The 14,489-nt window shown below is 39.8% G+C and overlaps 1 protein-coding gene across 1 annotated transcript in view; it reads left to right on the top strand.

Moving 5' to 3' along the window:
- The window catches only part of chd1 (chromodomain helicase DNA binding protein 1), a 210,526-nt gene that overhangs the window by 93,761 nt on the left and 102,276 nt on the right, over positions 1–14,489 (top strand). Inside the window, exons 6-9 of the mRNA XM_067982900.1 lie at positions 4,506–4,634; positions 10,378–10,646; positions 12,325–12,550; positions 13,345–13,445. Coding sequence (XP_067839001.1) covers positions 4,506–4,634; positions 10,378–10,646; positions 12,325–12,550; positions 13,345–13,445 — 725 coding nt within the window. The remainder of the gene's footprint in view (positions 1–4,505; positions 4,635–10,377; positions 10,647–12,324; positions 12,551–13,344; positions 13,446–14,489) is intronic.

The following is a 14,489-nucleotide window of genomic DNA, read 5'->3' as shown; positions in this document are numbered from 1 at the left end:
CAGATACCAAGATTTTGATGGTCAGTAGCGTCGGCCATTATACCCAGAAACAAGTTTAACATCTATGTGAGAGCGTTTCTTGCTGGTTCCTTTCCTCCTACCCTTCAACTGTTTTTTTGTTAATTTCCCATTCAGGAAACCATCACTTTCATTTGCTTATACCAGATAGTTCTGCACTTGCGAGGGTGACTGTTTGGCCTGGTCACAGACCACTGTTAATGCCCCTGACCTTGACAGTTCAAGCATGTTAGGGGTGTCTCAGGTGTGATACTCTCCTCCTTGTTTTTACTTCTCCCTGCAGTAAGATGTTTCTCCTGCTCCTAGCAGTAAGACGCAGCAGCCTCTGCTTGGCATCTCAATGGCCAGAGCAGCTTAGATTGGGACTTGAGAGATAGCCTCAAACCCCCATCTGCCACCACTTCACAACACTTAGTATTGGTGCTCTTAACACTCTGGTCTCTGCTTTTAATAAAATTTTGGATAAAAACAAATAGATTGAGTTGAACTTGAAGAGTTGTCATGGAGGTGGGCAAGATAAAGCAAGAAATTAATTTAGTTTCATAGTAGGTACAGCACAGGAGGAGGCTATTAGGCTCACGTGCCTGTGCCGGCTCTTTGATAGAGCTATCTAATTAGTCTCATTCCCCTGCTCTTTCCCCATAACCCTGAAAAAATTTTCCCTTCAAGTATTTATCTCATTCCCTTTTGAAAGTTACTATTGAATCCTGCTTCCACCACCCTTTCAGGCAGTACATTCCAGACCATTACAACTCGCTGCATTAAAAAAAATGTTTCCTCACGTCACCTCTGGCTCTTTTGCCGATCACCTTAAATCTGTGTCCTCTGGTTACCGACCCTTTTGCCACTGGAAACAGTTTCTCCTTATTTATTCCATCAAAGATCTTGAACACCTCTATCAAATCTCCCCTTAATCGCTTTAGGCGTGATAATTAATCTTGAGGTTAAAAATTTAGGATAAAAGTCACAAACACAATTAAGTGCCTTTACCTGAATATCAGAAGCATTAGGAGTAACATACTGGAATTAAAAGGGAAATATGATGTCATAGGGATTGTAGAAACGGTTCATTTAAGAACATGGAAGTGAACCTGATATAAAGCGATTATAGATTGCTAAACAAAGATGAAATGATAGGTTGGATATACAGGACAATCTGGATGTGAAACAACATCTTCGGAAGAGAAAAAATTAAACAATATAGTTGGAATTTTAAAAAAGGCAAAGGAATGGATAGACAATTGGGGACCACTACTAATCTTCTAGGCTAAGTAAAGGAAGACAATAACATCTTGTATGTTGAGTTTAGAAGGGTGTATTGTTAAGAATTATATAATAATGGTGACTTCAACCAATCAAGTATTAACTGGAAATGTCCAATAGGAAGTATAGTGATTGAATCTAAGCTGGTAAGAGAGGCACAAGACTGCTTTTTGACACAATATGGCAATGGACCCTACTGGAGAGGGCTCCCAGCGAGGCTTAACAGAGAAATTAAAATAGACATAAGGAAGAAAACCATAAAATATAAAGCATGCAGGGAAAAGGAGGAATAATTTTGATGGAAATATTAAAAATGTACTGGGATGTAAAAGAGGCACCAGAGAGATATAGCAAACGTTGTTTAGCACAATAATAAAAAAAAGCAATAATATTAGTTAGAGACGGAGTTAGACATAGAAAAGATAAAAATTATGGAATAATTGTAGATGGAATAGTTCATATGTCATGGTTAAGTACAGTAGGCTCACTATCATATTGGTCAACAAATCTGAGAGGAGGCATTTAAAAGGTTGGCAGCGCTCAAAGTAGCAAAGTCACCCGGTCTGGAAGGGATGCATCCTAGGTTGCTGAGGGAAGTAAGGGTGGAAATTACGGAGGCTCTGGCCACAATCTTCCAATCCTCCTTAGATGTGTTCGTGGTGCCAGACGACTGGAGAATTGCAAATGTTACGCCCGTATTCAAAAAAGGGAAGAGAGATAAACCCGACAACTAAGGTTAGTCAGCCTAACGTCAGTGGTGGGGAAACTTTGAGAGAGAATAATCCAGGACAAAATTAATTGGCACTTAGAAAAATATGGATTAATAAATGAAAGCCAGCATGTATTTGTTAAAGGCAAATCGTATTTGACTAACTTGATCGAGTTCTTTGACGAAGTAACGGAGAGGGTTGATGTGTATATGGACTTTCAAAAAGCGTTTAATAAAGTGCCACTTGGTTAGCAAAATTGAAGCCCATGGGATACAGAGGCAGTGGCTGCATGGATATGAAAATGGCTAAGGGACAGAAAGCAGAGTAGTGGCGAACGGTTGTGCCCCAGAGGTCGGTGTTGGGACCACTGTTCTTTTTGATCTATATTAATGACCTTTACTTGGAGGTGACACGAAACTTGAAAATATAGTAATCAGTGATGGCAATAATAACAGACCTCAAGAGGACATAGACAGACTGGTGAAATGGGCAGACACATGGCAGATGAAATGTAATGCAGAGAAGTGTGAAGTGATTCATTGTGGCCGGAAGAATGAGGAGAGGCAATCCAAACCAAATGGTACAAAAATAAAGGGGGTGCAGGAACAGAGAGACCTGGGGTGTACATACTTTGAAGGTGGCAGGACAAGTTGAGAAGTCTGTTAAAAAGGCATACGGGACTCTTGGCTTTATAAATAGAGGCATAGAGTACAAAAGGAAGGAAGTTATGCTAAACCTTTATAATGTTAGGCTATTTCTGGGCACCACACTTCAGGAAGGATGTCGAGGCCTGAGGGAGGGTGCAGAGGAGATTTACTAGCGTGATACCAGGGATGAGGAACTTCAATTACGTGGAGAGACTAGAGAAACTGGGGTTGTTCTCCTTAGAGCAGAGAAGGTTAAAGGGAGATTTAATAGAGGTATTCAAAATCATGAACGGTTTTGATGGAGTAAATAAGGAAAGATTGTTTCCAGTGGATGAAGGGTCAGTAACCAGAATTTAAGGTAATTGACAAAAGAGCCAGAAGTGACGTGGAGAATTTCTTTTACGCCGCGAGTTCTTTTGACCCGGAATGCACTGCCTGAAAGAGTGGTGGAAGCAGATTCAATAATAACTTTCAAAAGGGAATTGGACAGATACTTGAAGCTGAAAAATTTGTAGTTATACTGCAGTTATACAGGGCCTCGGTGAGACCACACCTGAGTATTGTGTGCAGTTTTGGTCTCCTTACCTAAGAAGGAATATATTTGCCTTGGAGGGAGTGCAGCGAAGGTTCACCAGACTGATCCCTGGGATGGCAGGACTGTCCTATGAGGAGAGATTGGGTCGACTTGGCCTGTATTCACTTGAGTTTAGAAGAATGAGAGGGGATCTCTTTGAAACATATAAAATTCTGACAGGGTTAGACAGACTGGATGCAGGGAGGATGTTTCCCCTGGCTGGGGGGGTCCAGAACGAGGGGTCACAGTCTCAGGATACAGGGTAGGATGTTTAGGACTGAAATGAGGAGAAATTTCTTCACTCAGAGGGTGGCGAACCTGTGGAATTTTCTACCAGAGAAGGCTGTGGAGGCCAAGTCACTGAATATATTTAAGAAGGAGCTAGATAGATTTCTAGACACAAAAAGTATTAATGGGTATGGGGAGAAAGCGGGAATATGATATTGAGATAGAGGATCATCCATGATCATATTGAATGGCGGAGCAGGCTCGAAGGGCCGAATGGCCTACTCCTGGTCCTATTTTCTATGTTTCTATGTTGTGTAGGGCTATGGGGAAAGAGCAGGGGGTGGGACTAATTGGATGGTTCTTTCACAGAGCTGGCACAGACACGATGGGCCGAATGGCCTGCTTCTGTGGTGTATCATTCTATGATTCAGAACAAATTAAGATCTCAGACTGGCAATCAAAGAGGATGTCTTAAAACCTTTGCGATTTCATTAATAGAGTTGGGTGAATGAATATCTGAAATGAACTAGTGCAGAAGTGATACGGATTTCTGTCAAAATTCAGTTTCTGATCTGTACCTTGCCTGGAAGCTAAAAAGATGACTCCCTATAACTGTTGTAGACTTGTTTGGACCTTGGAAAGTGCATGTGCATTAGAGATCATCCATCACAGTCGATGAGAATACTTTGGAGTGGGAAAAAGGTTAATGGTATACATTTAATCTTTTAAAAACTAGTTTTTGCATGAAGAAATATGAGTAGTGCACTCTTTACATGTGAACTAAATAGATTTCGGATCTTAGTTTGTGTAAATTGAGTTTTTTTTCTTTTGTTCTCGGGATGTGGGCGATGCTGGTAAGGCCGCATTTATTGCCCTTTCCTAGTTGGGAAGGTGGTGGTGGGCTGCCACAATGGTAGGTAGGCTATTCCGGATATTGACCCAGCAATGATGAAGGAATGGTAATATATGTGTTCAGAAAGTGATCAGGGTAGGTACTCCTGCTTAAGCAGTTCACATAAATATACCATGAGAATTCCCTTTTGTAATGCTGTTTCATCTCTCTAGTGAAGACTGGCAGATGTCTGGTTCTGGTTCTGAGGAGGAGGAAGATGATCGCGAGAAGAGTACCTCAGGAGACAGCGAATCTGACTACCAGCCCAACAACAAAGTAAAAAGCAGGAAACCTCAGAACAGGTAAAAGTTTGAGGGAACTCTAGTTAAGAGTTAGCTCCCCGACTGGTAGTCAGCCCCTCCAAAGGCTCGAAGTAGCAGAGTCATACAGAGCAGATAGGCCTCAGTTCAATCACTGGTCTGTGTTATTGATCTTCACTGGGACAATATTAAGGGACCCTGGTTAGGGTGGAAGAAATTGGACAGGTTTCTCATTCGAGGGCACTATTCTGTACCCTTTGTTATCATGGTGTGTTACAGCACAGGAGGAGGCCATTCGGCCCATCGTGCCTGTGCCGGCTCTTTGAAAGAGCTATCCAATTAGTCCCATTCCCCTGCTCTTTCCCCATAGCCCTGTAAATTTTTTCCTTTCATTTATTTATCTAATTCCCTTTTGAAAGTTATTATTGATACCGCTTCGACTACCCTTTCAGGCAGCGCAATCCAGATCATCGTAACTCTGTTTTTAAAAAAAATAAGTTTCTCATGGCGCCTCTGGCCCTGTTGCCAAACACCTTAAATCTGTGTCCTCTGGTTACCGACCCTTCTGCCACTGGAAACAGTTTCTCCTGGTGAGTGAGCATGTGTGGATGTCAGGTGAGGATGGGATCAGGCTTGGATGTTACGCCCTCTCAAGACTAATGCTTGGAAACGGTGCAGATAGGCCGGCTTTGGGACTACACCGAATAGGGACTTGATGCCTCTAGAAGATGGTGGGAAGAAATTATGAATAGAAAAATAATAGTTGGATAGTGAGTTCAATATGTTATCATATGTTTAACTGGTGATTTCCAAACCTGATGGATTTGTGTGTGTGTATATATATATATATATATATATATTGTACTACTGATAGCAACAAAATGCTTTCTGGAATTTCTAGTGGGGAAAATCTGATAGGCAGAAGATGATAATTCTGAGCCTATAGCATATTCAAAATTAGCAACATATTGAGAAATTCAGATGTTATAATCAGTGAGGTCATTCAAGCAGTTATCAAAGTTACCTCAACTCCAAGATATGTTACCAAGGAATGAGCCCATGGGTGTGTTAGTCTTCTGTATGTGAATATATAATCTATAATTTTATTATACTGGATCTTCTGTAGTGTTCAGTGAGTAGGAGGATAAGAAGAATATGATTTTGATATTATTGGATACGTAGAGCTGTAGTGGTTAGTGATTAAAAATAAATTAATGTAAAGAGATTACATTAGATAGTGAAGTTAAATGTAATTGGAAAAATTAGATTGTTATAAATATTTTTATATAATTTGAGATTTAGGGTTAAAGGGAATGCTAATCTAAAATAAATTAATTCATACAAAGTAGATTAAATTGTATGTCAATATGTATTTATATATAGAGCATTTTATAGAATTATAGTGTATAATTTTATTTTTTTTATAGTTTAAATGGGAAAATATATATATCAATAAATATATATACACTCTGAAGTAAGGTGTCACCTTATTTGCACATTCAAAGGCTTGATGCAAAGAAACAGAATAGGCATGTAAAAGACTGCAGTTCTCAAGGGCCACTATAATGGTTCCCTGTTCTACACTCTGGATCAAAGTGAAAAGAATTATTTTTGACCCATCCACAACATTAAGTCTGATCTAGTCAATGTCATCAAAGACATCCTTCATTCATCAGTTGCATCCTTTGCCTGTTTGAGCCCAAGCTGAACTTCAAACCCTGTGTAATGACATTCGGCAGGAATGATCAAAAAGTGTACTCCTTGAAGAGAATTATGGCTTTGGAAAAGTGAAAAAACGGGAAGCGAACAGGCATAAAGTTTTATTCCATGCAAATGGAAAAAAAAGGAGAATAGGTTGCTTTCAAAGATTTTGGCCATAACTGTGTGATCGTTTGATTGCACTTAGTCTTTGATTTGCTAGTGTTCTTTTTAAACAACTTTATTTTGACCAGTGGAAGCATCCTGAGAAAAGTTCTGTCAAGACACCTGTTGGCCTTTTCTTCTGTGGTAGGTAGGAAAAGGAGAAACCATAGGAACAGGCATAAGCCATTTAGCTCCTCGAGTCTGCTCTGCCATTCAATTAAATCATGGCTGATCGTATCTTAACTCCATCTAACCATCTTGGTTTCATATCCCTTAATACCTTTACCCAACAAAAATTTATCAATCTCAGTTTTAAAATTTTCAATTGACCTAGCCTCAGCAGCTTTTTGGGGGGAGAGTTCCAGATTTCCACTACTCTTTGCATGCAGAAGTGTTTCCTGATATCACCCCTGAACAGTCTAGCTCTAATTTTAAGGTTATGCCCCCTTATTCTGGATTCCCCCACCAGAGGAAATAGTTTCTCTCTATCTATCCTAACATATCCTTTCATCATCTTAAACACCCCAATTAGATCACCCCTTAATCTTCTGTTCTCGAGGGAATACAAGTCTAGTCTATGCAACCTGTCCTAGTAATTTAATCCTCTAAGCCCCGGTATCATTCTGGTCAATCTGCGCTGCACCCCCTCCAAGGCCATATATCCTTCCTGATTGAGGTGCCCAGAACTGAATGCAGTACTCCAGATATGGTCTAACCAGAGCTCTGTTTAACTGTAGCAAAACTTCCACCCCTTTGTGTTCCAGTCCCCTTAAGATGGTCAACATTCCATTAGCCTTTTTAATTTTTTGTAACTGTCCTCTAGTTTTTAGTGATTTTTGTACATGGACCCCTATATCTCTCTGCTCCTCCATAGTTCCTAGCTTCTCACCATTTACAAAATACTCTGACCTATCTTTCTTGAGTCCGAAGTGAATCACCTCGCACTTCCCTACATTGAACTCCATCTGCCACAGTTTTGCCCACTCACTTAATCCATCAATGTCCCTTTGCAACTTCCTGCTCCTATCTACACTACTTACTGTGTCACCTAACTTGGTGTCATCAGCAAACTTGGATATTCAGCTTTCTATTCCTTCATCTAAGTCATTGATAAATATAGTAAAATGTTGAGGCGCCAGTGCAGCTCTTTGGGGGCTCACCACTAGTCACACCTTGTCTGGATTGCAGGAATAAATCTCCAGAAAGAGGCTATTCTTAGAGTTGCATGCTTGGAAAAAATAGAACCATGATTACGTTGTCAAATGAAGTGCCAGTTAAAGTGATTAAAACATCTCTTCAAAATGTGAAAACCATGTGAGCTCTTTCTACTTTGCCAGACTCTAGATCTGGTAATGTATAGTTATTTGATTCAATGTATACATATTTGAAGTAGAGGAAGATATGTGATTATAAGGGAGGAGGGAAGTGGGATATTTTGGATTGCTCTAGTAAAGAGCCAGCACAGATATAATGGGCCGTAAGGCCTCCTCAAGTAGTGTAAACTTCTATGTTTCTTTGATGGCATTCTTTTTACATAGCCACCGGAGGGCAAAACCTTAGTGAAAAATATCTAAGCGATGATGCCTAAATGCATAATGCTGATGCAATATAACAATGAAGTTCTAGTTATTTATACTATGAGGAGACCTGTTGCAGAAAAGGCAAAGAATAACATGGGTCTTTAGGCAATAATGTCAGTTATTTTTTTTAAGTTTGCAGGTGACAAATCTGGGTTTTATTCCTGGAAAATCTAGCTTGTCCTATAGGTGTATAATTTGTGTCTGTTTGGAGCTTTGAATTTAGAGCTTTACTGCCTCACTGTGCCAACTAGCTGATCTAATTTAAAGGTTAGAAATTAATTTGTTAATGGTTTTACAAATTTATTATTAGTCATTCCAAGTGTTAAATATGTCTGATGTTTTAAGATGGATGGCTTAGTGAGTAAACCTACTGCTTAAAGTGGTGCTGAATCGTGCAAACCAGAAACATCTGTTTATATTCAGTTAATTAATCTGAACCATGCTACCAGGAGCTGCTCAGAACTTCAGATAAGGCAATTCCAACTCTTTTACCCTGAACAAGACCAAGAAGTAGGCTGACAAAATAATTTTGAGCAACAGGGAACTAAGTCTGAACAGCAAAAAGTTTTTATATTTAAGCTCCGGAGCACTGTGAAGATGACACGATGATCAGGAAATATCCATTATGGAATGCGTTTTTAAAAATTCTCCCTTTCTCTTCTGTAGGCAGTGAAGTGAGCTGGAATCCTCCTGGTATCTTGTCCAAGTGGCCATTCCTCATATGTGATCCTATGCAGAGGTGTGGCCATGCAATTTGAGCACTGGGCCCAAACATTCCACCATCCAACACACACACACACACACACACACACACACACACACACACGATAGCTATCAGGAGCAGAAACCTGATTTCCTCCCCAATCCCAGCTTGGCAAATCCCATTACCCTTCTGGGAGGAGGGAAGGATATTACATTGCCTTATCTGGGAGTATTCTTTTAACTTAAGGAAAAAGGGTTATCATGCATTATGGCAAAGCTGTGGTCAACTTTATCCTTGATTCCAGGTCTCAAGCCACCCTTGCAGCATACTACTTAGGAAGAGTTAGAATGGATATGGAGGGAAAAGACAATTGCCTTTTGGACAAGGGTAATCTTCATTTTCAAATGAAGGTTATGTACCAACTATAATTCTTGATTCAAGAACTAGTTTTTCCTGGGTATTTCTAAGTATCCTCAGTTTTATTTTTTTTTAAAAGCTCATCTTTGCAGAACTGATCTGCATCCATAGTTTACCTTTTGTTTTATACTAAGTTTTACATTCCATAATTTCAAGGGTTTTTGACTTGTTAGTGCTGTTTCCTTATAATGAGCAAATGTTGTTCAGAATAGCTGTTTTATTTCTTTCCAAGTTCATTATTTGTGATCAAAATGTAGGTCATAGGGGAATGAATTTTGACGGTCCATCCCTGAACTTTATGCTAAGATGCCTCCTTTTGTTTGAAAGAAATTAAACTGATGTGTCATGGGGACTGCAGTCTCATAAAGGCAGTGAGTTCTGCGTGAAAAGTTTCCCAAGAAGCAGGCGTCCCTTTATCTGCATATCTGACTGACTTCATCTGTTCTTTACTGAAGGAATGAAGATCTTCATTCAGAAGAGTTGAAATGAACCCTTTTGCTTAGAGAAAGTTATTTATGAAGGTTTTAAAAGAAATCTTCGCCCATTTGAGGCACATTTCAAAACAATTGCGAATATGGAACAAGAAAAGTTCCATCAAGCCCATTCTTCCGCAGACCACATTTAATATGCTCTACCCAACCCCCTCATTTTTCTGAGGAGGGCAGCCACCCACAGATATCACCCCCCCCCCCCCTCCCCCACCACCACCCAAAAAGAAGTTTCTCCTCAGCATTACATGTAATGGATCAAAGCTCAAGGATACTGATCAAACTGTACTTCAACTTACTTTTAAAAAAAAACTTTCCAGGTCTCTTAAACCTGGGGTGCCCAAGTGTTTGTCTTTGTGGGCCATGTAAGTGCATACGGAGGAGCCTTTGGTGGGGAAGCTCAAAGAAAGTTTAAATCTGTTTTCCTACTAATTTTCTTGTATCTCAAGTTGCTGATAGTAGACAGTGGTCTTTGTTCTTTCCTTACTATCAAGTTCCACACATAATTTAATCACCTATGAACTGAGAACTGTCAATCCTACTCTTCACCAGATGCTTATCTAGTTTTTTTTTGAGAAGAATGGAAAATATGCAAAGTTGAAATGGCCTACCCTCCCCCAATGTACTACGCCTTTTAGAACCATTATTGCTTAAGAGCCTATTTCAGTCTTTGTGAGATGTCAGGAAAATATACAGCTGGAAACTTGTTATAATTGTGCACTTTATAATTAAAGGGTCAAAACAAAAAAAGTGAAGAAAGGAAAGGGACTGAAGAGACCAGCTGAATCATCATCATCATCATCAGATGATGAAGAACACGATAAGCGGGGTTCTCGTCGCCAGGCAACAGTTAATGTCAGCTACAAGGAAGATGAGGATGCTAAAACAGATTCTGATGATTTGCTTGAAGTCTGTGGGGAGGATCTCCCTCCTCCCCCAGAGGAAGAAGAAGAATTTGAAACATTAGAGAGAGTAATGGAATCACGAGTAGGACAGAAAGGAGGTATGTTATAAATCTTCAAAGGAGAATTAAAATACCACATAAATAATGAACGGATGGTATGGCATGGGCCGAATGGCCTCCTTCTATGCCGTAAATTTTCTATGATTCTATAAATGGCACCTATTGGCTGGCAAGCTGGTAAAATAGTTTTGCTTATATAAACATGATATGGCCATTTTGTGCATCGCCTGATGAGTACGACCTGCACAATCCATGTACTTATCTTCCTTCGTGACTTTTGGGTTAGGTTCCCACCCATGACAGAACAGATTTTTTAATACCCTATTACAACAAAAAATGTATTGAAAACTTCAGTGTTCTTATTTCAGTAAGTCATTGGAAGGCAATGGAATTGTGAAGCAGGAGCAAGAAGGGTGTCAGTGCTATCTGATTTTTATCCACCTTCTCAGTGATGAGACCCTTCAGATGTTAGATGAATAGCCTAAAATTCTAAAACAAAAATTGATTCTCCATACCATTTTCTCTCCTCTCCTGAAGGGTATTGACTTGTTACTGGGTTTGGGCGTCTCCAGTACCTTGACCCAAGTGGCCAGTGTGCATGAGACTTGTCAGTGAGTGTAGGTGGCCATTTGCGTCCCTAGCAGGAGGTGGGTGTAGTAGGAGTGTTACAGCCAAGCCTGATCCTGTCCACACACAGGCAACTTCCAGCAGAGGTTGTTGAAAAAAATTAAAGAACTATGTTAAAATGTCATGGACAGGTACAGAAAATAATCAAAGAGGCTAATGGAATGCTGGCCTTTATATCTAGAGGACTAGAATACAAGGGAGTAGAAGTTATGCTACATCTATACAAAGCACTGGTTGGGACCACACCTGGAGTACTGTGTTCAGTTCTGGGCACCACACCTTAGGAAGGACATATTGGCCTTGGAGGGAGTGCAGCGTAGATTTACTAGAATGATACCTGGACTCCAAGGGTTAAATTACGAGGAGAGATTACACAAACTAGGGTTGAATTCCTTGGAATTTAGAAGATTAAGGGGTGATTTGATCGAAGTTTTCAAGATATTAAGGGGAACTGATAGGGTAGATAGAAACTATTTCTGCTGTTTGGGGAGTCTAGGACTTGGGGGGGGGGGGGGGGGGGGGGAAGCCTAAAAATTAGAGCCAGGATTTTCAGGAGTGAAGTTAGGAAACACTTCTACATGCAAAGGGTGGTAGAAGTTTGGAACTCTCTTCCACAAAAGGCAGTTGATGCTAGCACAATTGTTAATTTTAAATCTGAGATTGATAGATTTTTGATAACCAAAGGTATTAAGGGATATGGGGCTAAGCCGGATATATGGAGTTAGGTCACAGATCAGCCATGATCTCATTGAATGTTGGAACAGGCTCGATGGGCTAAATGGCCTACTCCTGTTCCTGTGTTCGGACATAGGAAGATACGATTTTGTTCTCCATGATTGATGTAGCATGTGACTGAATTTTAGAGAACTTCAGCCCTTGACTACTTTTACTTTGCAAAGTAAAGTATTTAAAAAGATAATTTTGTGTAGAGTTGATAAAGACTCTTGTGAAAGGTTAATGTATACTTGATTTTTTAAAAATTAAAATTTGCATTTTAATTTGGCAGGTAAACCGGATGAAAAGTTTAAATTGTATACAGTAAGTTTTTTCTTTTAAATTTCTTTAATTTAAAATATTTCTTCTTCTTTAGCGACTGGTGCTTCCACCACTACCTATGCTGTAGAGACTGAGGGTAATCCCAATACTGGGTTTGACCCCTTGAGGGAGGTTGGAGAACGGCAGTATCTGATTAAATGGAAGGGATGGTCCCACCTCCACAACACCTGGGAGAGTGAAGAAACACTTTTACAACAGAATACAAAAGGAATGAAAAAATTAGAGAACTACAAGAAAAAGGAAGAGGAAAGCAAACGCTGGTATGTAATACAGATGAGAATCTGTCTTTCTAACAAAATCTGACAGACTTGCTGAAACCATGCATATTTTTGTATTGTTGTTAGATTTTGTTCTGTTGCAACTGTATGCTATTCATCTGTTGGAATTCATTGTTTCAGCCCCCAAATTTTTTTTTAAGTGCTGGTGTAAAAAGGAGGGATTTACTACCTGGGGTCAGTTAACTTCTTTGCCTGTAGTCTAATGCTAAAGAACTATCTTTTGGAAGAATTGCAGTAGTTTTCCTTAGGCTGCCTGAAGTTTGTTTTATGAGCTGAATTGGGAGGATACCTGTGTTTTTGAGGTATTGTGGCTGGCAATTTCAGCACTTAGCAAATCACTCCATGTTAAGCAACAGGACAACTTAACAGTTATTTTTGGAAGATTTTGATAGCTTTTAAGTTGGGGTATGTAATTCAAACATGATATTGTTACACACACAGCCAATTGATCAGTCATTTGAGTGCAGGAAGAACCGTCAGGATATATTCTGGCTTCTAATGACTGCATCTGCCTGGGGAGGGACTATTTAACTTACTGCTTGAGCACATCTCCCGGCAGGTTGACCCAAAAAGCAGTATTGATGGCATCCACAGAAATATAGTGTAACTTCAGGGAAATATTTTGGGAAGGAGTAAATATTAAAGTAATAAGGGAGAGAAATTCTTTTCAACCAAAAGTTTAGTTAATTAGTCTCCAAGTCATTTGTTATAAATACCTTGTTTCCTTTTAAACAGAATGTATTTTCTTTGAAAACTTTTAAAAATTAACTTTATAGGTTGAAAATGGCATCTCCTGAAGATATAGAATACTTGAACTGTCAACAGGAGTTGGTAGATGACTTGCACAGGCAATATCAATTTGTGGAACGAATAATTGGTAAGAGTTTATAAATGGGTACTTAATTGATGCCCCTAAATGGAATGTGAGTAGGACTATATTGTTTCAACTTATGCTATGATCAGCTTGTATAGTATTAGCTTGCTCCAGTAGTATCATTCACCTCTGAGCCAGAAGGTTATGGATTCAAGCCACAGTCCAGACGTCAGCACGTAAACCTAGTCTGACACTTCACTGCAGTACTGCAGGAGTGCTGCATTGTTGGAGGGGGTGTCCTTCAATTAGACGTTGAACTGAGAATCTGCCTGGTGGTTCAGGTAGATGTGAAAGATCGTGTGGCAATGTTTGAAGAGGAGAGGGAGTTAATTTGCTGTCCTGACCAACATTCCTTCCACAGCCATCACCAGTGGTGGCCTCCTACGCCCGACCACCGGCTCCTCGTCATTTTCATTGGGTTTGGGCAAGAATTGGGCTTGCCCTAAGTTAATGAAGCCCGGGAATTAAAATGGCCCAGGCCTTACGCCAGTGACCCGTGGCGAGCCTGCTACTTGTCCCTCCAGTCTCACGCTAGCCTCTTGGCCCAATTAAAATCGAGACTAAAATTTCTTGACAGTACAAGTGCAGGTGGATAAAGCAATGAAAAAGACCAATAACATTTTGGGTTTTACAAACAGGTAAATAGAATACAAGAACAAAGATGTAATGATAAATTTATAGAAAACATTTGTTAGGCTATAGTTATTGTGTACCATTTTGGGCACCCCATTATAGAAAGGATATTAGAACAACAGAGAGCAAATGGTATTGATTCATCAGGATGATATCAGAGATGAGAAACTATAGTTAAGAGGGCAGTCTTGAGATACAGGGACTATTTCCACTAGCACAGGTGGATGGGAAACAAAAGATTTACCAAGAAAACAGTAAATGAACAATGCCAGGTCTTCAAGGTGGAGATAGTTTAGGTACAAACCAAGCATATTCCCATAAGGAGGAAAGATAGGGCATTCAAAGCTAGAGCTCCCTGGATGACAAAGGAAATAGACGTTAAAATAAAACAGGAAAAGGAGGTTTAAGACAAAT

This window comes from Heptranchias perlo, chromosome 4 (genome assembly GCF_035084215.1).
Source record: "Heptranchias perlo isolate sHepPer1 chromosome 4, sHepPer1.hap1, whole genome shotgun sequence".
Lineage (NCBI taxonomy): Eukaryota > Metazoa > Chordata > Chondrichthyes > Hexanchiformes > Hexanchidae > Heptranchias > Heptranchias perlo.
The sequence above is the reverse complement of the archived record's forward strand: the minus strand, read 5'-3'. Positions and strand labels throughout refer to the sequence as shown.